Source organism: Argiope bruennichi, chromosome 3 (assembly GCF_947563725.1).
Source record: "Argiope bruennichi chromosome 3, qqArgBrue1.1, whole genome shotgun sequence".
In the NCBI taxonomy this organism is placed as follows: domain Eukaryota; kingdom Metazoa; phylum Arthropoda; class Arachnida; order Araneae; family Araneidae; genus Argiope; species Argiope bruennichi.
The window spans coordinates 60,053,388-60,080,534 of record NC_079153.1 but is presented as its reverse complement, the minus strand read 5'-3'; the positions used below and the strand labels follow the sequence as shown (position 1 = coordinate 60,080,534).

General features: G+C 26.7%; 1 protein-coding gene across 4 annotated transcripts; it reads left to right on the top strand.

The window, feature by feature from the left end:
• The first annotated feature begins 507 nt into the window (after positions 1-507).
• LOC129962755 (NAD-dependent protein deacetylase sirtuin-1-like) lies at positions 508-26,093 on the top strand. Of its 4 annotated transcripts, none has more exons than XM_056076744.1 (11): positions 508-682; positions 6,029-6,175; positions 6,893-7,069; positions 8,839-9,080; positions 14,197-14,349; positions 16,152-16,299; positions 18,638-18,717; positions 18,799-18,988; positions 20,422-20,539; positions 22,129-22,520; positions 23,454-26,093. In XM_056076744.1, the coding sequence occupies exons 1-11, from the start codon at positions 598-600 to the stop codon at positions 23,732-23,734; spliced, it is 2,013 nt and encodes a 670-aa protein (XP_055932719.1). In that variant the 5' UTR covers positions 508-597; the 3' UTR covers positions 23,735-26,093. The 4 variants fall into 4 exon arrangements, with proteins under 4 accessions (XP_055932719.1, XP_055932720.1, XP_055932718.1 ...); XM_056076745.1 differs by lacking the exon at positions 508-682 and adding an exon at positions 903-1,126; XM_056076743.1 differs by lacking the exon at positions 508-682 and adding an exon at positions 2,411-2,587 and having other exon boundaries at positions 6,893-7,009.
• Positions 26,094-27,147: the final 1,054 nt, after the last annotated feature.

The following is a 27,147-nucleotide window of genomic DNA, read 5'->3' as shown; positions in this document are numbered from 1 at the left end:
AACAGGCAAAAAGCTTAAATGATTTATAGAACTGGGCAAATCTGTTCGAGGATTTTCAATAAGTAAAATACCGTTGTCATGTGATAAACTCTAAAAAAAAGAAAAAACAGCGAATTCAATAAAAATGTAAATATTTTCTAAAATATTTTAAAAACTGGATCCTAAAAGTGTGACATGCTTACTTTTTAATGACTGAAATCCATAATTGGTTTATATATTGCCATTCATTATCTTTAATTCAAATTGGTTGAGCATTCAAAGTTTTGTTCATTTAATTTATTGTTTTTTGGAATAAAAATTTATTTCTTGCCTAGAAGTCAATAAAAAGATCTTTTTTGATTTTTAAAGGACGTATATGACTGTTAAAATGGATATAAAAAAATATTCTTATAAATCGTCGAGGCCAAATTGAAAACTACAAAAAAACTTGAGAGGTTTCTAGAAAGTTTGAAGTGCGCAGAAAAATAAATAACAATAGCTGTTTGCGTCTTTTTTGAAATTGTTATTTTTGTTAGATAACAAAGAATAAATTTTTTTATTCACATAGTATTTTGGAAAACGATTTTAAATTTAACGTAAATAAAAGAAATTTAGCCAATGAATTCGTTTGTTGTTCGCTCAGTGTTTCGCAGAAATATAGGTTGGATCAAAAAGAAATTTTTCCGATCAAATATGGAAAGTAGTGAGTATATATTTTTTTTATAATCGAGGTATTCATTTAATTATTTAATTTTCTTTATCCAAATTTTTAATACAATTTTTATATTGCTTATTTATTATTTTCGTCGGATTTTTTAGTAAATTTTAAACTAATAGATGGCAGCACAAGTTGGACAATGCGTGCTCTAACAATTTTAAATCTTTACGCAATCGATGTTTAGAAGCCTATCACCTCTCGATTTGGTTGGCATGCTCCCGCCTCGCGCCGTGTACTCGTACTGCAGACGGGGGAAGTATTGAGGTGTTTTATCAGCAGCTGTTTGGTGATGAGTATCATCTGCGCTTTGAGTTTTCATGTAGCAGGGAGTTATTCTTCCTTGATTAGCAGCCATATTTTATTACAGTTTGATACTTGAATTTTGGCCATACTTTATGATGGAATCGCAAGCCAAATCTGTTTTAAATGGTAAGAAGCTGATTATATATGATTTTTAAGTTGACGCTATCTATACGTTAAGATAATAAAACGTTAAATGCTTGTAAACATGCTTTCTAGTTAGTAAATTTTATTAATTTTTTTCGATCTGAATGTGAATATTTGCTTTTTAAAATGTTGTCAGTTTCGAAAATAAGTTAAAATACATTTAAATGTGTTATTATTTTTCTATTTACGGAAGGCGTTAAAAAGTTGAGTGTATGAACAATTTATGAATAACAATATGTTTCTAAAAGTTTTTTTTTTTTTTTTTTGGTTTGTTTAAAGCATATTTTAAAATAGTTTAAAAAAAAACTAATAAAAATTGTTTCTTTCCAAATTGTTGCAGTGTTGCATATATTTAGTTTATGACTATAACATCAAATTTTGAAACATATATTTATGAATATTCATTCATGTACCAGGCGCTTTGAATTTTTGTTTTAAGCCACCGTTATTTGCTCGTGCAAATTACCTTTTATACGATTATGTAAAAATGTATTTATTTATTTTTTTTTTAAGCTAGACGCCTTTTCTGTACTCGTTGATAACTGAAAGCTGGCGAATTTTGCAAATGTTATACATTTGTTAACATAAAAGAAATTCATATTTTGAAATAGCAGTCGATGTTTTTGTTCTAAAATTGCTTATTAATCATACTGGAATTAAAAGAAACAATTCTGAACTATATGAAAAATATCTACTTGGGAACAAGAAAGTCATGGTTTTGGACCCATTGATAATAATTGATAGTTCTAGCACAATTTTTGATTATATTATTTTCTTTTTACTTCTTGGAAAGCAAATAATATTTTCTCATATGAGCATGATTTTTTGGTGTATCAGATTTGACATGAATAAACAAATATTCGTTGTTTTAAATAATTAAAATATTTTTTTTTAAATGATGATTTTGCTCATTGAAATTTTCAGTACTTTAAAAATTGAAAATTAAAACTTTCTGGCTTCTTTAATTGGTTTTTATTTCCTTTTTAATTTTATTAATTCAAAATAATGAGAACTATTGGCATTTTTATGATTCAGTTGATTTTGTTAGTTTTATTACAAAACAAAGTTTGAGAAAGAAATATATCAAAGAGAATCACGTGGAAAAAAAGAAAATGAAATCAAGCAATGTCACAATTTTGAAATGTTTTGGCGCCATCTATCGAATACATTTTAAAAACTGTAGAGGTAGTAATGACTTTTGACGTTTCAAATTCCCGGATGTAATGTGACGTCATGTTTTCTTTGCGTCTGCGTTCAGTAGCCATTTCTATTCTGAAACCTACAAGATGGCCGACGCGATGCAAGCTTCATGTGCGGCTCCTGTTTTCAAAAGACCAAGGCTTGAATTTTCACCTTGTGAGAGTGAAACTTTAATATCATATGAATCCGTGTCGTCCGAGGAAAGGTTTAGTGTAGATTCTGGAGTTCAGGAGGATCCCTATGGTAAGTTGTTTTAGTGTTAATGATGGCGGTTTATGAACATTCCAAATCTGCCATTTGAAGGGGATCAAGGTCCTTCTTCCTCGGTGGACGGTCGCTGGGTTCGAGGATAAATCTGTGTACGTGTTGTGTTAGGCCTAACCCTCGTTCGGTAACATGGTCGTTTCTGTTGGACTGTAGTTTTTCTCATATGTGACGTCACACATTGGTTGTATACGAGTTGTTGGAGGGTTTGTTGATATTCGTTTGCACGAGGTCGTGTCAGATCGTTGATCCTTAACTCAGCTGACACTTGTTAAATTACTGGGACCTTTTAATTACTTTTGAAATTTAGGAACAATTATTTGCTGTATGAAAGAGAAAAATTAGATCTAAATATATAACTATAGTGTTAGTAATTAATTTTACCAATATTTTTTCTTCAGATTTTGACAGCCGTGTTTATTTTATTTGCAAGGTTGGTAGATCAGAAAAATTACTGCATATATTTGAAAGTAGAATACATAATTTAATGCTAATGAGTTTTCATTTTAAATAAAAGGTGGGATCTTTTGTTTAATTTTTGTCATGCAAGATATAAGAAAACTAATTTAGTCATGCAATGTTACTAAAATGACAATCTAATGTATATTGATTGAAAAATGTTATATAAATGTGCCCTGTTTCTCTGTAACTTCAACTTAAAAAAAATCATGGATCAAATTGAAAATTTTATATCATGCTTGCATGCTTTTATGATCTGAAAATACAATTTTTTTCGAAAAATTAATTGCTGTTTCTAACAAGGATTTTGATATTCTACTTAAATTATTTGTTATGTCGATGTCTACTGGATTAAATACTGCTAATTTTGAAAATTATACTATTTCTTTTTATTTCACAAGTTATTTATTCATAAACTGTATTAAATGACCACATACATTATTTTCATTCTTATTATACATATTTTTGACTTACTTTACAGGGTTTCTTTCTTGTAAATGTGTATACATTTCAAGAGGAATTAGTACAGAGTTTTTATTTTGTATCGTGTATATTAAGACAACTTTTTAATAATAATATAAGTGTAATGTTAGGTTTTTACTGTTGTCATTTGCAGAAATGATCATATTCCATCACTTAGTACTCCATTTGAATGTTGTAAACAGATTAATGATGAGTACTGCATGTTCCTTAATACATTCAGTTTAATTTTTTAGAGGGATAGTTTAAATAATAAAAGTGCTCAATTTTGATGGCATGATAGTTTACTTATTTTGTTGCATCGTTGCTTTGATTCATTCTGTTTGTTATTGGATTTGAAATTAGCCGAGTCATTTTCTGCGTCTTGTTTTGCATCTATATGGAGGGATATTGTTTAAGCTAAATTGAGAATTATTACTTGGAAATTAAAGACCAGAAATATATAAAAGGATAAAATTTTGAAGGGGGGGAGGAGGAATGAATGGTATGATGATTGTCAGCATTATTTTGCAATGTTTTGTTTTGGGAATTTTTAAATAGTAAAATTGACATAGGTAGATTTTGTACATTTGTTGAATATGTAATTTATTAATCCTTCTATTTAGAGTAAATAGTATTTTCTGGCTCTAATAAATTTGTGGGTAGTCTTCAGTTTGGCAGATGAGTACATTTGCTGAGAAGGACAAAAGTATGAAGAGGCAGTTGCAGAGAAATACCAAGCTTGTAATTGGTGCACATATATTAATGTCTCTTAATTTATTTAAATAGATTCATCTGCCTAGTTTTAAACTATTAATGGAGCAGGATATATATCTTACCTGATTTGAAAGAGATGGTCATTTTTCTTGGAAAATGGATATTAATACTCTTAGTCTTTTGATATAATTTTATGAAATTCCTTAATATCTTTTAGTTTCAAAGATATTTTTAGGGCCTTAATCTTTATACGTTATGTTAGATTGTATCTAAATGAAAAAATTAGTCAAATGTAAAGAAATTTTAACAACAATATTAACCCGTTTAGGACCATTATCACATATCCATGATTACGCGATTCTCCCTTCATGGCCCACATACTATTCTCCCATATACCCATACTCGTCTCGTGGTATACGAGACGAGCCTGTCCTTTTCTATCCGCCCATGATCAAGCCTGTGTAATTTCTATTTGGAACATTTTATTTCAACTTTTATATAATAGATGGGGATTAAATTTTATTATAATTTCGAAGAATGTCTCGCAGAGTGTTGACCTTCACTATGCGCTTTCGGTTTTGAGTTTTTTTTTTTTTTTTTTAGGATATTTTAACTTGTTAAAAAACTGAAAATGTTTGGTTCTTTCCAGAGGATTAGTCACTTAAAGGGCAATAATTTATATTGTTCTGGGTTTTTGTTTATATTTTGATTGATAGTGTAAAAAATGAAATGCTTGTTGGTTTATGTAGGAATAGATTTGTGGTTTGCAATTTTGGGTTCATTATGTAGTATTCTGTATATTATTGATCAATTTTTTTCTTGTCCTGACGAATACTTAATAATTGAATCATATGATTTTTGACCTTCATATTGTGGGCATTGGTTTCTGTTCTTGGTTTTTAGATTTGCTAGTATAAACAAACCTCTCTATAGCACCTCTAAAAGCATACATCTCTTAATAACTTTTTCATGCGTTTATTTGTTTCCGTGACTATAGTTAAAAATTTGAGTGTTTTGCTTATTTCATTTATTTCTGTTAGTCTTTATTTTAGTATATATTAAGTGGTAGTGTATTACATGTATAGTTTGTAAAATTGAAGTCCTTATATTAAAATAAAGATTGTCTATGAATTTTTTTGCAAAATAATACTTAAATTATGTTCTGTTTCGGAGCGTTCTGTGAGAGCACTTTGTTTTTCATGCGCTGGTCCTGATGGTGTTAAAATAACAGTTCACATGGAATAGTACAGTTATAAATAATTGATATTGAAACATTGATCCCAGGGTGTAGAAAAAGAGTAGATGGTTTCAGTGTAGAAACTCTGATAGTTTTCTACAGTCTGTTTTTCAGTTTATTTAAAAAAAAATCTATATTATGTATTTTGTGATGCCTTGTTACTTTGCTTATCGATAGCTCAGCAGTGATTCATGCGGGATGAGTTGACATTTATGCCATATGAGCTCCTGTACTGCTAATATTTTAGTACTGTTGATAACAGTGTATGACTGCATAGGGTGTATGATGAGTCCTTAATATTTGCACATCCCTCTTGATAATACTGACACCATCGAAATATGGTACATTATGCAAGACACTGCTTTTCCTATAGCACTTTCATCCTGTGATAAATTTGTGAAACTATTTATCACAGGATTTATCTTTTATTAAACGAGGATTTATCTTCTTTTTCTATGACTTATATACCCAGAAATATGTTCATATAACACTTTTTAATTTAAAATTATTATTCAAGAAATTTTATACACATATGTTTTATTTTTCAGAAGTGACATCATCAAGCGATTGTCCTACTGATCATCTAGATGAAGGCACATCTCTTGCATCAGGCTTTAATGTGTCGGATTCGAACAGTGTCCATATCCCGACAATTAGTGGTTCTCAGCCGTTAGCTTTCCCAAATGATCAAAATGGTAATAATGGTATCTAATTGTTCTCTCTGCATTTAAATTAGTTTAAAATATTTTGAAGATACTCAAATGTAATATGTATCGAATGGGAAATGTTCCATTACTTAGTTTTGTTAATTTCTTATATGAAAATCTAAAATTTTAATTATAGTTTATTATGAATCTTTTTATCATGAAATGTAAATATTTTGAACATAATTTTAAGAAGTTAATATCTGTAATGCAAAATTTGTATTTTATTTTTTTGTGAAATGTGGTGCTAGATTTTTTAATATTATGTTTTCAACCTTTAGCTTTTTCTACAATTCCTTGATGCAATATTTTATTTACTTTCAATTAGATAGTTTTTAAATGACTAGAATTTTAAAATCCTAACAGTATTGCATTAAAATTTGTTAAATTCTGAAGTTATATTTAAGGATTGAAGATAAATAAGTATTATATGAAAGTGTAACTATTACTGGCTTAAATTTTAATGTATTTTGTATACATTAAAAAGAAAATGCCTATCAATACATAAAGTTGACATAGTGCAAAAAGTTTATACGTATAAGTTGTATTATATAATATATTGTGATTCTTTGTGATTTTAAGAATGAAGTACTTTTTTGGTACTTTATTATTCATATTACTTCACAAAACAAGCTGCAGTTTGAAGGATTTATTATTTGCTGTCTGTCTGGATTTGGACTTATATATTCTTTTCATTATTTGTTATAGATTTTGTCATTGATAATTCAACAAATATGTTTGGTCATGAAGCATGTAATCAGTCTGAAATGGTTCCTCCTGGAAGAGAATCTGAAGATAATGATTTAGAAGACCAAGACTCTATTAGTGAGTTATCTGGCTTAAGTGATTTATCAAATATTAGTGAAGACGGGGATCTGAATTCTGGTAATTTCTCACTCTTTTAAAATGCAATTTCCATTATTGGTTAAAGGATCCTCCAGTGAAAATTGTAAATTATTAGCAATATTTTTAATAACCAACAATTTTAAATGCAAATTAATATTTAAAATTTCACTTTTAACTTTCAAAAACTAAGATATATTTAAAAAAATAATTGCTACAACTATTTAGGATGCCTGTAACGCTTTTGGCAGTTTTTATTAATTTTTATTTGTTTATAACTTTTTAAAAAATCTATTTTAAAAGTTTTTGCAAGAATAATATGGATTTTTAAAAATATTATGAATAGCTATTTAATTTTAACATTCAACTTTTTTTTCAATGCATGTTAAACTTATTTTTTACAAATATCCAAACAGAATTGAAAATTTCTATTTGGAATCCACAAAATGTAATAACAAGAAATAACTGCCAGATTAAAGATATTTCAATGTGAAATTATTTTAAAAACAAATGCTGATTATTAAAGTTTATATGAATAGTATCTTATGAAGCTTTTTTGAAAATGACATTCATTTTATTACATATTACACATTTATTTTATGCTATTCTCTTTCTGAATGAAATTTAATCTATTTGGAATGCCTTTCCCTACAATTTTATCTACTTCTCAGTTTTCATGTATGGTGCATATTGGTTCATATAATTTTTACAATATCTTTATTTCAATATGAGATCTTTGTTCTCCAATCTTTGTTGTCTAAAATTCATTTTGGCCTTGCAACTGTATTTTACTGATGTTTTCAATCAAGGGGAAAAGAGTGTTGTTTATTACATATAGGACATATAGGAATAGAAAGAGGAGGGGAGACCTACCATTATTAATCTGTCTAATTCTTGTGATTCACATCTTTTAGCCAATAATATTGCTATTGTGTTGTTACAAATTAGGTTGGAAGCTAAATTTAATCTTGTTGACTGGGTATGATGAAATGTTTCAATGCCAAACGAATTGAATCAGTTAATTACTTGGTTAACTGACCATAAAGTGTATATTTTTGTAAAAATTAAATTTCAAAAGAATATGAATTTTTGAAAACTCTCTCTCTCTCTCTTTATATATATATATATATATATATATATATATATATATATATATATATATATATATATATATAAGTTTTGCTACATTAAAAGAAAGTAAGCATTGTCAAACAAAGCAAGCATTATATTAGGCATTGTCACTATAATTTTTATATTGTATGCATAATATTTTTCTTAATTATTGAATTTGAAGCTAATCTGTATTTTGATTTCTGTATTCATTTTGTAATTTAGATTTGTCTACTGAAGAATTGTCTTAACTCAATTTTAAATTTTGTGATGGAATTTATTCGTTATAGAGATTGATATTGAAATTGAAAATAGGATTAGGTTAATCTAACCTACTAATAAAAAAAAAATATTTACAAGACTTTTCTTTATTTCTTCTATATTGTTGTCAAAGTTAGCTTAAGAGTTATTTGAAACTGTGAAATCTAATGTCTATTTCAGTTACAATTTTAATAGAAATTTTAAAATATTTGTAAAATCTCATGTAATTTTTTGGAAACTTACACGTCATTAAAACTTATAACAGCTATCTATAACTTAGCACTAATTATATTAGAAATTACTTGCCATCTAAAATACAAATTTGTTTATCTGCAATTACCATAAGCTCCATTATATTGTACATCTTGTATTTATCTTATTATCTTGTATTTCTATTTTTGAATGATAAATCTAAAGAAATGTTATCTTTTAAATTTCAGACCAAGAGTCTTGGATTCAAAAGCAAAAGAACTGTGGAATGGACCCAAGAATGATACTTGGAGAGATATTACCAAAAGGGACACTTATTCCCCCAAATGTTAATGATGGCTTGTTGTGGCGATATATTATCAATATGCTGAATGAACCTAAGCGTTCAAAATTGACAGATATAAATACATTGGACGATGCTGTAAACCTGCTACGGACTTGTAAAAATATAGTTGTGCTGACAGGAGCAGGTGTATGTATTATTTGCTGTTTAGCTTAATTACTCTGTTATGGTAGTATTTGAAGTTTGTTTTATCAGCTTATTCAGAGTTTTGCTTAAAATATAAATACTAGATATATTTTGCAATTTTGTTGGGGGGCAACTGGGCTGCTATATTTAGAGAAAGTCATAAGTTGCTCAATTAATGAACTTTATTTTCCTAATTGCCAATTTTGTAAAATGCAAAATCTATAAATGATATATTAGGATAGTATTAATGCTATCATAATCAGATTTTCTGTATATTTCATTAATTATTAGCTGTAAACCCATACAACTATTTCAATATTATTGTCCACAAATAAGAATGCCAGACAATCTGGATTCATAATAAAAAATATATATATGTGCAAAGCTGATGAAAAATATAATGTTTCTGTTTTATGGACGGGCATAAAAAGGCAACAAAAAATTACGAAATACCAGTAATCTATAAAATTGTAGTAAACCTACCGCACAATCCGTGACTGTGATTGTGTTTTTTTGTGTGCAATTTTGCTATTGATTTCAAAGAAGAGGCCTAATTAAAAATGTACAATTGTGACCGAAAGGACATCAAATGAAATTGCGTTTTGTAATAGAACATTGCAAAATGGTGTTGCACGAAAGAATCTTGTGATTAAATAAAAGGTTTTAGAAAGTACAATTAGATTGAAGGTTCTAAAATTTCCATTTCCTCACACAAGGTTTATTTACATTTGCTGCCTAGAGATATTATCAAAAGAATTTTGAATTGCAATTAGATGTGAAATATAATGCAACTGACGATGAAATAATTGCATACTAGATGTTTGTGCTGCAGTTTTAATTGCACAGCAAATAGTGAAAATCAGCGGATGTAACGAGATTGTGAAAATAACCAAAAGCCTCTTCACTCAAAGCAAGAGTGGCATTCTGCGGGGTTTGATTAAACAATGAGTTTACTAAGGGTTGTGCAGAGAATCCAAGAAGTGGCAATTCCAGATAGATTGGTGACAACTTTATTGGCTGTAAGAAAAAAAAGTTATGGAAGGGGACCATTTACACGCATTGCTGGAAGGTATATCAGTCTGATGAATGGGAAAAATTTTGGCTACGAACATTTCACTGAGATCTATACTTTTTTTTCACTTTGTTGATCCAGAAACTGGGTGTCTTACTCAAATGGTACAGCATATGTTGAGAAGTGCAAAATAGTATAAAAAACAGCATTGAGATACTGTTTCGCAGCACCTCGATTCATATTTGTGTGAAGTTATATGGTGGCAATTGTAAAACTTTTTTTTTTTCTTCCCTTCAATGTTGAAAGCAATTAAAAATTTCATGCCTTTGCAATAAAATAATTTAAAAATTGAATCAGAAATTGATATGATTTTATTTTATGTTTGGGGTGTGATTTGGCAAAAAAAAAAAAAGTCTGCTCCCAGTACCAAAATAATGAACCTGAAATAAATCATTAGCATGTTATAAAAAAATCCTGTCCATATTATAAAGAAAGCAGCTTTATCAGTACCTAGAGCTGCAAACTGCTTAAATTTGTACTGTTTGCATTTACTTCATATGCTCAGTTCAACTGATAAGGATTAATTTCATAGGTTTTGTTTCTCAGTAAATCGCTTTATTACCAGGCCAAAACTTTTGAAGCATTTTCATGAGGCTAAGAGCATTGTTCTTTAAAGATGAACTTAAGAATTTTTCTTAACTTGTATGTCATGGATAGTTATGTACAATTTTGATTTAATGCATTATGAACTGCTTAACATGGTATAACTGTAACTTAAAATGGAATAACTGTTAATAATATCTATTATTAAAGTAACAAATCTGTTTTTAAACTTTTCTATTTATTAATAATTTGCTTTAATGTTATTAGTGCATTTATTAGTATGCATTTATTTTATTTGAAATTTTATTTTTGTTATTAACATAGTAATGCATTTGTTAGTTCAAGTGTATTTTCATTTGAGTTGATCTGTATTAATGGTATTTAAAATGTGTAAGTAATAAAATTAAATAGGGCTTCCTTATAATTGGTTTTCATTTTAATAGTTATATTTGTCAATAATTCTGTTGTAGTAATTGTGGTTACATCCTTTAAAGAGTGGTTAAAATTTTTTTTTTTCTTTTTCCTTATTTAGTCTCAGATTAAAAAAAAAAAAAAAAAATTGCTTTTTGGGCAAATTTAAGTTTATAATTTGCTTTTTCCTCTATTACAGAAAGAGGTTAATTTTTCAATATAATCTGTTATTCTTAAAATTTGAAGATTACTACATACTTTCCATAGTCCTTTAAAATTCCTTAGGAATTCTTTGAATTTTATTTTGCTGCACTTGTGGCCCTGGAAGTGCTTGATTTTTCATTTACTTGAGAAACAGGCAAAATTTACTTGTATTATTTTTAAGAGAGAAGTAAAAAGCATTTTTTTTTTTTTTTTTTTTCCCCACCATTGGGAATGCTGCAAATAAAAAAAGGAATGTTGTGAAAAGGCTGTCGGTTGCTTTTTCTCTCTGGATAGTTTCGAGAAATTGTGTGTGGGTGAGGAACAAAGTTGCCTCTATTTCTCATAATACTAATATTCATGCCTGAACTGCTTAGAAAGAAACAAACTCAGTAGCTTGGTTCATTATTGTTTCCTATCAATGCAGAACTGAAATGGCCTCTGAAATATGTAGTTATTTTCATAAATTTTTTTTGCAAGAACGTAAAAAAAAAAGAGAAATATTCCTGTGCAACAAATTAAGTTTTCCTGTAGTGCCACAAAATGCTCTTGCTTAATTTTGCTCAGCATTTCTCCTTATGTTAAAGGTGTTTTAATATGCATAATCTAATTTTTGATATATTCACATACATTTGTAAACAAATCAAATGGGTTTACACATTTAGTATGGGAATTTTAAAATGAAAATATTTTATTGAAATTTCATAATTTTGTTAAATCTTTTCACAGGTCTACTTTTTTTATTTATCTCTTTCTTTTAAATATAAAATTAGTCTCTAAGCATTAGTCCTCGATAAAATTAGTCTCTAAAGAGAGAAAGGAGAAACAAATTCAGGAGGAGAAACCCGTGAAGCACACACACAAAGAGGGGGGGGGGACCTATCAAGTTATTTATGTGTTTATATGTTTCCTCATTTGCTGAATATGTAAAAAAAAAAAAAAAAAAAAAGACTAAAATCATTTTTAGGATATGGGACACTAATCCAATTTTCTAGCTTAATCAATGTGGGTGTACATTTTAGTATATTCAGTAAAGAGGCTGCACACTTCTGTCATTTTTTTTTTTTGTCCAACATAGGGTGGTCATTAGCTGTTAGAAAATTCAGTGCTATGAAAAAAAAGTATTCTTAAAGACTTAATAATATTTTAATATTTCTGAGTTTGTATATAAATCTTTGTTTGAAAATTCAAATATCTATAAAGTTAGAATAGGATTTTTTAAAGGTGGCAGAATGTTAAAAAAGAGTAAAGAAGGAAAATATTACTAAACATTTACAATGTTACTTTGCATGTATTTTAAGATTTGAAAGAAAAAAAAAAATCATTGTATATAGAATTTCTAAATAAGAGAATTAAGATTATATTAAATCTCTGCTCTAAATATATCAGACACTGAAGAGCAAAGATTACAAGCTTAAAATGATATAAGGAACTAGAAAAGAGAAAGTAATATAGACTAATTAAAACAAGTTTAAATTTAAAAGGGTGAACCTTGGAAGAGACAGTATTTAAAATACAGAATTTTAATAAGAAAAAAAAAAAGTTGTAATATGCTTTTTAAAATCATAGTTAAAGGATTTGTGGCTGTAATGTTGCAAAATGATCTTTAAATATAAAGTAAATATCATTTTGATGAAGTTCAGTTGTTTGAATGCTAATACACATTTATTTTTTATCTCTTGCATTTTCTGTTATTATTCTGGATAGTATAGGTCTTAAGTTAGAAATTTTTGTCGATTTAGCTTTGTTTTTTAACGACTGTTGTTTAAACAACAGTATGGATGTATTTATGACATGAGTGTCCAGTCATACTTTGTATGAGTGTTGCATCTAGTAATAACTATATAATGTCCTATGATAGAGGCACATTCATTATGATCTTGAACCCACTTCGAACTGCAAATTTTTATTTATTAACTACATGTGGGTATATTTATGCATTATAATTATCTTGCTATAAGGAATATTTTCTTAATGCTTGTTACTTAATTTTTTTTTTTTTTTTTTTGCAAGAAAGCACTGATACGTTTGTTAATAGTAAAAAAAAAAAAAAAAATCTTTTATTTAAATTTATAATTTGCATTTTTATGTCTATAAAATGTTAATTTTTTTGGAGGGGGCTTTTAATTTTTCATCTATCAAAGTAGGATCTTGGTGGTGATGGTGCTACTACTACTAATAAGCCCTTGGATGATAAGTTAGAAACTAAAATTATGAAAGATAATCTTTTAATTAATTCTAAATTTTTAAACACATTCTGTTTAATGGTTATCCAAACTTTGGTACTGAAACCAAATTATAATAATTGATATGAATAACTTTTTATTGTAGCATTGAATTTTCATTTGTGATTGATCAGATAAACCCTCAGAAACAGAAATTTTGCACATTTTCAAATTTAGGGAGTAGTAATCGGACAAGTTTCCTTAAAAACGCGGATTTTCTCGTTTTCGGAAATTTTGTTTCTGAAAACTCTTTATTTATAAATTCTATATTTTTAGTATCCCAACCATTTTTTGTATGAATTTATTTTACTTCTTGGTGTTTATGTTTGAAACGATTATTTTATGAAGTTCATTTTTTTTTATTCCAAACCTGTCGTGTCGCAATAATAGTTTTTGTTCCATCTTGTAATTATAATTTTAGACAGCTGTAACAGCATTTGTGGAGTTGAACCAAAGAGCACTGACATGTCATTTGATTTATAAAAAAATTAAATTTGTAAACTGCATCCTGCAGTTTTATGTAAATTTAAATATTTTAATTTTCCAATAAATTTGAATGGTTACATTAAAGAATCTAATCTAGTTTTTATTAACACTGTTATAAACAGTATAGTAATTTTGACTTTTTTATATATTAAAAATCAATTTTTTTTATTGTTTCTTCCAGGTATCTGTATCCTGTGGTATTCCAGACTTTCGTTCTAGGAATGGTATATATGCTCGTTTGAGCAAAGATTATCCAGACCTTCCAGATCCTCAAGCAATGTTTGATATTGTTTACTTTCGACGCGATCCCAGGCCATTTTTTAAATTTGCAAAGGTAAATTAATATTTTGTATTTGTCTAGATTGAAACTTATATAAATAACATCATACACTTTTTTTTTTTTTTTTGACAAAAACTTAGCTTTTTAGATATAAGTATACTACATTCATGATGTGTAAAATTTTTTGTCTGTATTATATTACTCATCATTTCATGCAATTTTTTTATTAATCAATTAAAATGGCAATTAATTGCATAACAAACAGTATACAAAAAGAAAAACTTTAGATGATTACAATAAAATGTAAAGTATTTAGAAATTGTAATTTTCATACCACTTACGTAAAGGTTCCAAATTTTTATTTAAAAAAATGCCATTTTATATAGTCAATTTTTGTTCCCTTTTATAAAATATGTGAAATTGAGATAGGTAGTTTTCTTTATCTAACAACAAATTTAGGTATATTGTTTTAAACTTTTCATATTTAAAAATTGTACTGATTTTTGTTTTTATTGCATGAAAATTAGAAATTTTTAATCTTCTTAATTTTTTTTTCCAGAATTGTATCAGAATAAATATGAAAGATTAATTAATATAATTTGAAATGTGTAAAAGCACTTAAAAATATATTTTCCTTTTGAATAATAGGCAACATTTTTAACCCTTTGAAGCAAACAAAAATAGATTTTCTGAATTTTTAAAAATTATGTAATTTACATGTTTAGGGTCTAAGAAAAGAGAAAATACCTTTAAAAAATTTATAGGGGACTGAAAGCATGGGGAGGGGTTACTGGAGTACCAATGTGCACCTACAATATATTCTTTTTATGAATAATTAATACTTTTTAATTTTTTTAACATAATTATTTATTTATTAATGGACTAATACAATCTTGCAACATAAAAAAAAATTATGGAGGAAAAATAAACAATTTTAATAACAAGTAATCCTCAAATAAAGCTAACAATGGTAAGTTCTTTATGTGGCATTTAGACTTAAAATACAATCAACACTATATTCAAGTTATGAAGAAACATACTATTTAAATTAACCATTTAAAAATTAAGAAAATTATTATTTATTTGAAAATATATTTAACATCCCCATAATATGGTTACTTGTTAATACAAGAAGAATCCACTGAAAAGTGAAAATTTCAAACATCTTATTCGTATAAATCTTACTCAAATGTAAATAAATTCCTCACCCTCGAAACACTTGACAAACCCCCCATGAATTATCAGCCCCTTGACTAAGAGTTAGAGGAAGGAAAACCTATCTGTTTCGCTAATGCATTTCAAGTGGTAGAGAATCTCCTGCTTTAGGCGTGCAGTGTCTCTGAAACCACCTAAAAAGATGTCAAATATGAAAATCTTTTCTTTTTTCTCAATTTGATTTGAAAAAAAAAAATGTATGTTATAGACAGCTTTCATGCATTACATTTATGAATGCATTGTGAATTTGTTTATTTTTTGCTTTATGAAAAAAAAAAATTAAATTGAAAGTACTGAGGAAAAGGCATTAAAATTGATGCTTTTTCCATCCGTATGCAAAATTTGAATAAAGTCTGTTCAATAGTTTTTTTTTTAAAAAACTACAGAGTACACACAAATGTTTTATATATAAGTTGTGTAGAAGGAATTGTTTTACAAATTTTATTTAACTTAATATGAAGTTTGCCGTCCTAGATATATTTTAATGATTTATTTTTAGTATTTTAGAAGTATGCTATACTGCTTTATTATTTCATTTAAATATCTAATTATAAAATTTCAGACAATTTTTGTTTAATCCCTATATTCTGACTTCAAATTCATATATTATATATATATATATATATCCTTCTTTTACCTAGGAAATTTATCCTGGACAATTTCAGCCTTCGCCTAGCCATCGATTCATAAAACTACTTGAAAAACAAGGGAAACTATTGAGAAATTATTCCCAAAATATTGATACTTTAGAGCATGCAGCTGGAATAAAAAATGTTATTACTTGTCATGGTAATTATTGGTTCACTTTTACCTCTTATTACTGAACATTTAATTTCTGTTTTACTGTTAAAACATCGCATTTCTTTAACAATTACTAATATTTTTGTTATAGTATGTGCATTTTCTTCATATAGTGTGAATATGGAATGACCATGTATTAAATTTCAAAATTAGAATATAGAAAATTGTTTCAGTCATGTTAATTCTTATAATGAAATTTTTATTAATATTTTACTTTGGAATTTAACAATAGTTATAAGATGGACGCAGAACCAGTATATTAAAGCAAAATAGTGGAATTTATCAATCTGGAAACACTTGAAAATTTGTAAAAATATCTAAAAATTAGAATTGACAATGAGTTCATTGTGAACCAAGCATGGCTCTAATCGGCGATTTCATGCACTCATTTATGTAATCCTAAACATAATATCCCCAAACAATCTTTACAGCAGTAACCCAGGATTGCTTTCTTTTAAGATTGTGGCGATTTTGGGGGATTTTATTGTTATTAGAAAAGTGATAAGCTGACGAATATTGACAACGACAAATGTATTGAAAATTTCAGTGATCGGTTTTTTACTTTTTCAAAGAATAGAATAAATTTTAGTTTGACCTTTTCTCAACACAAAACTTGCAATGATGTGATACAATAGGTAAAGATGATATTTTCTCATGGCAACAGTAATAAATGTTGAGGGAGGAGTTTGAATAATAAATATTGTCTGTGGGAGAAGTACTGTCAAACAATTCTTTGCAAAAAGAATTGTTTGACAGTACTTAAGCGAACAGTGGAATAAGTAATTTTTGAAGTGTTGAAACACTTGATTTTAAAGCGAAGAATTTATGAGCCTAATATGAAGCCTGTAGACAAGAGAAAAAAGGAAAGAATTAAGCAAAGTATCAGCTTAAAAAATATCATGAGGCAGCAATGATGTTAAGTTGAGAAAGAAATTGCAAGACTTAAAATTTTACTAAAAGATTTTTAAAATTTTTTAATCCATTTAAAACAAAACTGGTTGTTTTAAATGAAGTATTTTCGTATTAGTCTAATAATTGATATTTTAGTTTTGAAATTAGTAATTGATTATTTTTATTTTTTTTTGCATTTTAATTGTCGTAGGCAAGCATTTTTACTTGTTTTGTCTTTAAATTATATCTTGTATCTTGCGTTATTTGCAATAGTAAATGGAATTTTAAATTTTTTTATTTATAAAAATGGAAGTTTTTGAGATCCAGTGTTTCCAGATTCTTATGTTAACGAAATACTTGAGCAGTTTTTTTGTTTTTGTTTAAACATTTGCTAAAGTGCATAGTATAAGTGTGTATATTCATACTATTTTTATATTTATGCTGCAATATGCAATTTTGATACTTTTGCAGAGAGCAGTAATTTGTTATTGAACTGTTTTAATTTAAAGTGTTGAATTGCTACAAATTGCACTCATTGTCAATTCTAATTTTTAGATATTTTTACAAATTTCCCAGTGTTTCCAGATTGATAAAATTTTATGCGATGATAAATTATTTTAACTCTGATGTTAAATTATTTTAACTTTATCAAAAAGTAGTTTTATTATTTCTTAGAATTCTTATGCAGTTTTAGAAACAAAGTATTTTGTTAAGATTTCTAGTTTTTTGCATTTCATTAATACAATATACTCTTTCAGTAATTTTTTAGGATGTTCATTCCACTTTTTAAACATTAAAATTCATGGAAATAATTACTTTTTGATATAAAATAACTCATAACTGTTTTTGATCACTCATGTTATGTGTTTGTTATATACATCCAATGATTTTGAGTTGAGAGAAGGTCAGGAAACTTAAAATAATTAAGAAATGTAGAGTCAGAAAATGTTTACAAGTTTAGACAGGGATTTTTTAAAATTTTTTTTTCAATTTCGTTATTACTTTGTAAAATTTAAACTTATTCTAACATAATTTATTATGAAAAATGTAAATCTTAATAGGATTATCCTGCTTTATGTGTTTTGTAACTAATTACTATTGCATTTGACAACACACTTCATGTAGCTGTAATTCTGTTGTATTTTCTTATGGAATAGGGAAACTTTGCAGGTTGGATGTAAGATTTAGATTTCAGTTGAGGGGAAAAGAATTACTTTAAGAATGCAGCTAAATTGAAATTATATATATATAATCAGCATTTAGATGTAGTGAAATTTCATGTATGATTATTTTTTAACTGAAAGAAATGACTGATTACAAATCCTTTATTAGTAAGTAACTCTAAATTATTTCATCTTAAATCCTAAACAATCTTGGGTTTTTTAAAAATAAAACATAGTAATTAGTTAAAAAAATTAAAAAAATTTTTTTTTAGGTTCATTTGCCACTGCAACTTGTACCAGATGCCGTTATAAAGTAGATTCATCTGTTATCAAGGAAGACATTTTTAATCAAGTAAGATATTTTTTTTTCACTCTCGATTGTAATTGTTATAAGTTTTATATTCAGTTACTAAAACTGATTTTTTTTTTTTAGACTATACCTTATTGTCCTGTTTGTCCTGCTGAACTTGGTGAAAGGGGAATAATGAAACCTGATATAGTGTTTTTTGGAGAAGGTTTGTCTGATGAATTTCATGAATGTTTGAATGATGACAAGCAAGTGTGTGATCTACTTATTGTAATTGGTTCATCGCTTAAAGTACGGCCAGTTGCAATGATTCCCAGTAAGAAATTCTGCTTTCTTTCATTGTTTTTTCTTAATTCACATATTTGAATTTGTTTCTTTTTTTAAAAAAATGCTTTTCATTTAAAGTAATTTATGAAGCATATGTTTTATGCATTATAATTCAACACTAAGTAGCATTTATAATTGAAATATATATATATATAAAATTCCCATTTTTAAAATTTTTGTAATAATATATATCTTAAAGTATTTTGGTTAAGTTTGCAACATAAAAAGAAAATGAATGTGTGGAAAATGTATTTTACATATGTAATGAGACTTTTTTTTATTTTTTTTTATTTTAATGGAATGATGGCATGCAGCAAATAAAATTTAGGTTTATATTTCAAACTATCCTTTGAGATACATATTTTAAGGAAAATAAAACATCTAGTTGTACAAATTTATCATAAAAACATTGAAACAAAGCATTCATTTTGATTATTCACCATAAAACATACTTAAAAGTCCCCCTCCCCCAAATTCTCATTTTTCCTATTAAGTTCAATGTTTAAAAAAAAAAAAATGCCAATTTTTGCAACTTATCAAAATGTATGTTTATGAGTTATCAAAAAATATAAGATTACCTTATTAAATCTTCAATTAATAATGATTGCTCTTATACAATTGTTTATCCGCTGCTGTTAAACTTTTAAGATTTTTTTTTTAAATTTTTTATCTAGGTATAAATAATATTTTTGGGATTGGAATTAAAGAAAAATCATTTATTAAGTTTATTAAATAATTTTAATTTGTTAATTTGGGTAATTAATAAGTCAAGATCTTATGATGTTGAAAAAGTATCTTAAGAATTTTTTCAATAAAAAAAAATTGTTGAGAATTTACCCCAAACAACATAATCACATACAAAAATTGAAAAATATAAATCAATAAATAAAAAAAAATCCCCCATAGTTTTCTGAATTTTTTTTTTTAAATGTAGTTCTTGCATCATTATAGATCATTTATCCTTTAGTGCATAAGTGTTAAAAATCATCTGTTATTTAAAACTATGTATATTATAGAAAATATAGTTAATACTGTTTTGATTGTACATTCATCAAATTTTCAAGTTGATTGTAAATAAGCTATTAAATACACACACAGTTCTTTTATCTCAAAACACACAAATAAGTTTTATATCTATTTGTGTGAAAGTTATTTAGAGTATTTTATTTATTTATTTATTTTGGTATATCAAATTTAAAGGCTTTGAATAACCAGATGTTTATTAAAAAAAAAAAAAATTATGCATTTACTTGCTTTGTGCTGCGAATAATTTTAAAATTGTGGATTAATATAAGCACCTAATTTAAGGACTGTTTCACTTGCACTTTTCTATTGTTTTTTTTTTTTCATTCTTTTTTTTAATATAGTATATTGAAATTACCACATTTCTGTTCTGATGCCCTATATTTGTTTCTTTTGTAGGTTCAATACCAAATCATGTCCCGCAGATTTTAATAAATAGGGAGCCTTTAAAACATCTAACGTTTGATATCGAACTTCTTGGTGATTGTGATGTTATCATTGGTGAACTCTGTCGAAGGTAAAGTATAATGTACACTATAAGATGACATATTTTGTAGTGACATTTCTTCGAAATACTAGCATTTGTTTGTCAGTATTTGCTGTATGGGAAATTTTTAGTAAAATTTGTATTTTGTTATGTTTCAACCTTAGATTAAACTTTGAGAAAAACTTGGATATATTTCTATCACAATTTTAAGAAATTAAATAGTAAATATTTCTTTCAAAGGGATTTGACCACTTAATTTGTATTTTAATCAGCATATGTTTTCATTTGATCTAAAAGATTTTAGTAAATATAAATCTAATGAAAATTCATTGCTTTCTAGGGTAAAATGTTTTTTATAATTTTTTATTTTGTGAAATTGATAACATTTACAAAACAAATTATAATATAAATTGTAAAAGAATGTATGTAGACCATTTGAAATATTTTAAGTAGTACTTATCATGCTTTACAAATTTTCTATTGAGGAAAGCATTTTATAAAAAATATTTCCAAGTTTTTCTTAAATTAGTTGCAAAAGATAGCATATTAATCTATTTTGAAAATGAGTGTAGAATGCATACGTCTAGGAAGGTGAATGTACATTTAGATAAGAACTTTCATAATGGTGATGGTAATTTTATCTTGAATTAGATCCTCTACTTCATTCTTTACAGTTCATTGAGTTAATATTGTATAAGATTGGAAATATTGGATAAGATTTTGTTAGATGCAAACATCTTTAAACATGTTATTAATCTTGTTAGATAATTTAAAATTGTTAAATGTTGCTGATATTTCTTTTTGATATCATTTAACAACTTCTTAAATTTTATGGTTTGGTAAACTTGTTACTGTTTTCAATTTTTTTAAACATGTACCTTATTTTTTAAAAAATTACTAATACTTAAGTTCATTTATATATGGATGACAGTATGTCCTGAATTGTTTTGTTTATTCATTTTTGAGAAAATAAATATTCACTGTACAGGAGTGAAAATTGGAATATTAACCTGTTTCTGCTTATTATGGAAGCTTCAGTTTTTGGTAATACTTTGATAAGGGGATGACAAAGTTAATATATCATTGTCTGAAAAGTCATTTAATGCCATAGGAGAGTGGTATGTGCTTATGAAATTTTTGTGTGTGAGGGAGGGGGGGGATGTTTTATCTTCAGTGTAATTTGTATCGTATTTTATTTGATTTTGCACTTTCATTTGTCTAATTTGGCCATTTTGTATTCTCAATAAATAATAAAAATGTATGTTGAAACATTTAATTAAAATTATTTGCCACTTTTAACATAATTTTGTATTCATGTGATCATTGAAATAAATCATTTCCATAATTGTCTCGTAAAAGAAACCTGAGAAGTCAGCTACATTTACCAGTAATTTGTGATCATTGAGTTAATTGCCTCTTTTAATTATAAGATTTAATAACCCCCTAAGATCTAGCGTGTATCTTATCTTTCAGTCTGTTATTTCAAAATAAACGCTTTTGGAAAATCTTGATCTAAAAAATAAATTTCATATTAAGCATTAAATTGGTCAGCTTTTTTCTCTATTTTAATTGTTACTGAAACTAAAAAATTGTGTTAAAATTTTTTCTCCTCCTTCCAGGTTGAAATCGGAATGGGATCTAGGGGATGACATACCTGGTACACCTTTGAAAGAAGTTAATGTTAATTCTTCATCAAAAGATAACGTTCATGCTCTAAGTGACTTTGCTTCCTTAGACTCAACAGATTTTGGTGAAATAAATAATAATTTTGAGTTTACTCAAGGGCAGACTAATGGTGGTCCATCAAGTTTGTCCCAAAGTGAAGAGAGTAACAGTTGTGATTACCATGGTTTATCTGCAATAAAACTGGATGACAGTGAAGATGGGTCAAATCAAGGCCAACTTTTCCCCGATTCTACTAATCAGGAGGCTGTTCCGAAACTAGATGATATTTATAATGCTAGTTCTTGGACAGATAACATTAAAGATCCTTTTAACAGAAAGTTGCCTGGTAAATAAGTTTCATTAAAAATAATCATTTCAAATATTTTCATCTTTGAGAATACAAGGGTTTTTGCCTAAATTTAATATAAATAGAAATTTTTAAAGTATTTTCTATTTTTTTGCTTTTTCTTTAATGAAAATGAAGTTGTGCACTTTTTATACCTTTTCTGAATCATCTGTTCAATACTGCAATATGTTACTACTATAATTATCAATTAACAAATTTCTAAGGTCCTTAATTTGCCTGAGGACCTTATTACTATATGGTAGATATATAATAAAAAAAATTAATATGTTGAAACATGTTAATTATGAATTATATTGCTTAAAGTTTTTTTTTTTGGTACAACAGTGCTTACAAAATGTAGTATATTGTTTATTTACTGTTTATTATACATTGCTTGTTAATATTAAATATGTTAATACAAGTAGTATGTGTATGTGTGCTTTAAGTTAAATTTAACCAACTTTTTTAAAGTAAAAAGTAAATATTTGTTTAAAAAACTAAAATTACCTGAAATGTTATTTTTCTGCAGTAAGAAACTAATAATCCTACAAATCATTTTAAAAGCTGACTTTTTCAGTCATTCAAATTTCATTTTCGTAAATGTTCTTCGTTAAATTTTATTGAATTTTTTTTTTATATTGTTGAATAAATGACTGATTTGATGCAGATGGTTTTGAAATAAAGATTCCATCCTTAAATAATGGAGAAATTGAATTATTTTTATTTTTATGAAATTATTTTTTGGTAATTTTTTTTTGCTCTAGGTTCTGAATTTAATTTATTAAGTGTACTTTTGTTGTAGTTGGTAGTATTTCATTGTATATTTTTGACTAGTGGTTATAGCTGATATTAGATGTTTTACTTGTAAACATAAGGTAACATTAACATTAGGTGTTTTAAATATAAGGTAATTTAGTTTTATTTCTCTTCTAGACCACAGTTATCTCTTTATTCCCCCAAATCGGTATATTTTCCAAGGTGCTGAAGTGTATAGAGAAGATGATGATGATTGTTGTAGTACATCAACAGATTATTCTTCAGACAGTGATTCCCCACAGAGGCCTCCCTCAGATGATGGTGTAGGAGATTTGAATAGTGGTTTATCATTACAGAGCCAATATAATATACCTACCCAATCTGACAGTGACCAATCGTGTCCTGTCGGTGAATGTGGTGTCAATAGCAAACATTCAAATGAAAGTCCAAATACGTAAATTAAAATTTTAGTTTTATCATATACCACTGCTGTTTTATTGTAATATTTTCTAATTCTCTCTGTAAAATGTAGCCCAAAACACATTGTACATGTCCTACCATTTTGGTCTTATTTTTTAAATGTTTGATGTGCAGATAGATTTTAAATATCTTTGAAAAATACAAAACCAACATATGAGATCTGTCCATGTGTAGTTTTTAATCATTCTTGTTTTTCTATTTGAAGTATTAAAGTCTTCAAAATATGCTGAATGTCTTGCTTTAGATAAACTGATGCCATTTTTTCTTAAGTAAGGAATGTTTCCAGAGTATGTCTAGATAGTTGAGATGGAACTCCATTATTTGGAAACATTCAATTTAGGTCGTTTAGAACATAACAATTTGCTTAAGAAAATGTAGGACAATCATCCTTTTGACTTTTTCGCTGAAAAACAAAAATGCAGGATTTGCTTGTATATATGTCATTTTTCCTTAACTCGAGTGTGCAATTGTGAAATGATTTTTTTTTTTTTTTTTTTTTTTTTTTTACTCCCAATATTTTTATAAGCAATTTTGTTAACATCATTTTTTTTTCCTTCACATGTATCATTTTCAAACTTGTTTCAGTTTGTGCTTTAAAGTCTTCAGAATGGCATTTTACAATAAGTGTTTTTCTTAATTTCTGATCAGCAGTAAGAAACTATTTCTTACTTCGTTAATGTTATTACCGATTTAAAGTGAATATTTGTTGAAATGTTTTTCCTTTGCACATTGTTAATGTATATATATTGTGTGTAATGATAAAAATTTAAGCACAGAATTTTACTTGTAAAAATGTGCACATAATAAAATAGTTATATGCAACCAATTGTATCATGCTATTTTTACTTATGAATGGAAAGTCTAATAGGCAGAAATTTAGTGATTTCTATTTTAGTTCATAATTGTAAAATTAATGCATTGTGCTTTGAAATATTTTTTTCTAATATTGTGCCAAATCAGTTGGATGCAACTAAAAATAATTCTTTTTATTTCTTACAAATTTGTTGTATTGAGTTCAGATTTCATAGATATGAATAATTTTCAAACAAATTTTCCATAATTTCATATTTTTTGCCAAGTGGAATTTAACTGAAACCTGGCTGTAATTTTCTAATTATTAGATATATATAATTAAATTTTCTATAATTTGGGACCAATGATAAACTTAGTAAGCATTTTCTATTTGTAACAGTATCTCCCTGTTTGTAAAATTTCATTTACATTATCTACATATCATGAATCTTAATCCCGATTTTCTGCACTTTTATAGTTATCTCTCCAGGGGGTTAAAAAATCTTTTTCATTTCTATTCTGTAAATTTCATTAGTTAAAAAGTAATAAACAAAATTAAATTTTACTTAGCAATTTTTCTTATTAATTGCCATGGTTGAAGTGAGAAAATATGTGCAATGTCTTGTAAGAATGTGTATCATATAGGATTTTTTTTCCTTTGAGTTCTTGTGATATTTAATTAGTGTACCTTGCTATTGTTATGTTATGGTTTCTATTAGATAATTAATGGTTTCAGTTTTTGTGGCATTCATATATATGTGAAGTTTTAATTTTTTTAAAGGTTATACTTTAAATTTTGCTTCTCATTAATTTATTTTTCTTATTGTGCATAATTTTAATAGTCTACTAATATCTTATTTACAACAGCCAGATTTTCTTGTGCTATGGTGCTTTATAATGTTGCAGTTACTGTTTGGTTTCAGTTTCTCGAAATAATGGGTTCTGTATATAATGCTTAATGTTTCTTATTAAGTAGGACTCTATTTTTTTTTTCTGTTAGAATTTTATATTAAGTTTAAATTATGTTTAATTTTTTTACTAAGCTTTGAACTGGTAAATGTATTTTTGCCTGCTTCTGTGGGAGTTTGAACCTGTCTTCTGTGCAAAACTCTTAACTAATCAATTCAATCTTAGTAATTTTTAGTGCTTTTTTTTTTCCCTGAATGTTTCTCTTGAAGCATTTTTAAGTGCTGCAATATATTTTTTATCAACATTGTTGGAAATGTTTTCATTTCTATGTATGTATTGTATTATAGTCTTTGTTTGTGATCTTCTATTTAAATTGTGTGAAGATTTAGCTGCTGTATTTATGTATAGAAGTATATATTAAAAACTGTCGTATATTATACATCTTAATTTGTAACAGTTTAAGAAAAACAGAAAATAAATTTGAAATTTGTAAAAAACATTTATTTTTATTATCTCTGTTTTTGTGAAGGCTTAATCTTAAAATTCAGCCTCAGAATTCAAATTGATTGTGCTAGATATTTTGAAGAGAAAGTAAAACTGGAATTTTAAATTAAAATTACTTTGAAGTTAATAAAATTTTAATTTTTTTTTGTTTAACTGTTTCAAATAGCTTTACTTATATTTCAGAATTTGATATTCATCATTATTCGATTGAACACATGATATTTAAAATGTTAGAAATAATAATAATAAAAAATGAAATTATGCAACATTCTTTAAAATATTCACATTCTTTTGATCTTGGGATAAAAATGCATCTGAGCATGGTCTTTAGTTACTAGGCTCAATGTTGTGAATAAGCATTTTTCTTTACAGTGTTTGAGTTATCATTAATGAGACCTTTTTATTTCTTCATGCCTCGAATGTTATGTGTGGAATCTTTTAATGCTGTATTTGACTTGGCTAACTGAAATATTTCTTAATTGCTTCCTTCTGCATTTTTAATTTCTTCTATTTAGATGTAATCATAAATTTTGATATTCACATCTAATAATACAATTTCCCAAACAAAGTTATCTATTTTTATTATTTTTCTAGTATCTCAATTTGTCATTAAGCAGAGTTTAGCTTGCACAAATGTAAATTGCAAGCTATTAGTAACAAAGTTAATCTTGTCATAGCAAAGTTAATGTGTTCACTTTTAATAAATGCAATCACTTTAGATGCCTTATCTGCTTTTTTCTACAACATGTTGTGTTTTCAGATCTATATATTCATAAAAAAATCAATTTTGTGGCATTAATATTGATATTTATAGAACAGTTGCCTTAAAATAAGTCTTTTTATCATAACATTTTATTTAAAAAATAAGCTATCATTAAACACCTCTGTACTAAGATTTCGGTAAAAATCATTACCTCTTATTAAAATTATTGGTGTCCCTTCACCTTATAATCCCATTCCCTACCCTCATAAGTTTTTATTTAGAAGTATTTTTTATTATTATTCCCCTCTTTGTCAAATAATTTTTCTTGCTTAGTTTTCATGCTTAATTTGTATAGATATAGTTTATGGTTGTTAACTACATCCTAAATTTTAGATAACATTATCTGTATTTTATATTCATTCCCCTTCCCTTTCTTTTGGTACATTATGATGAAAACTGTTATGCACCATCTGAATTTGTCTT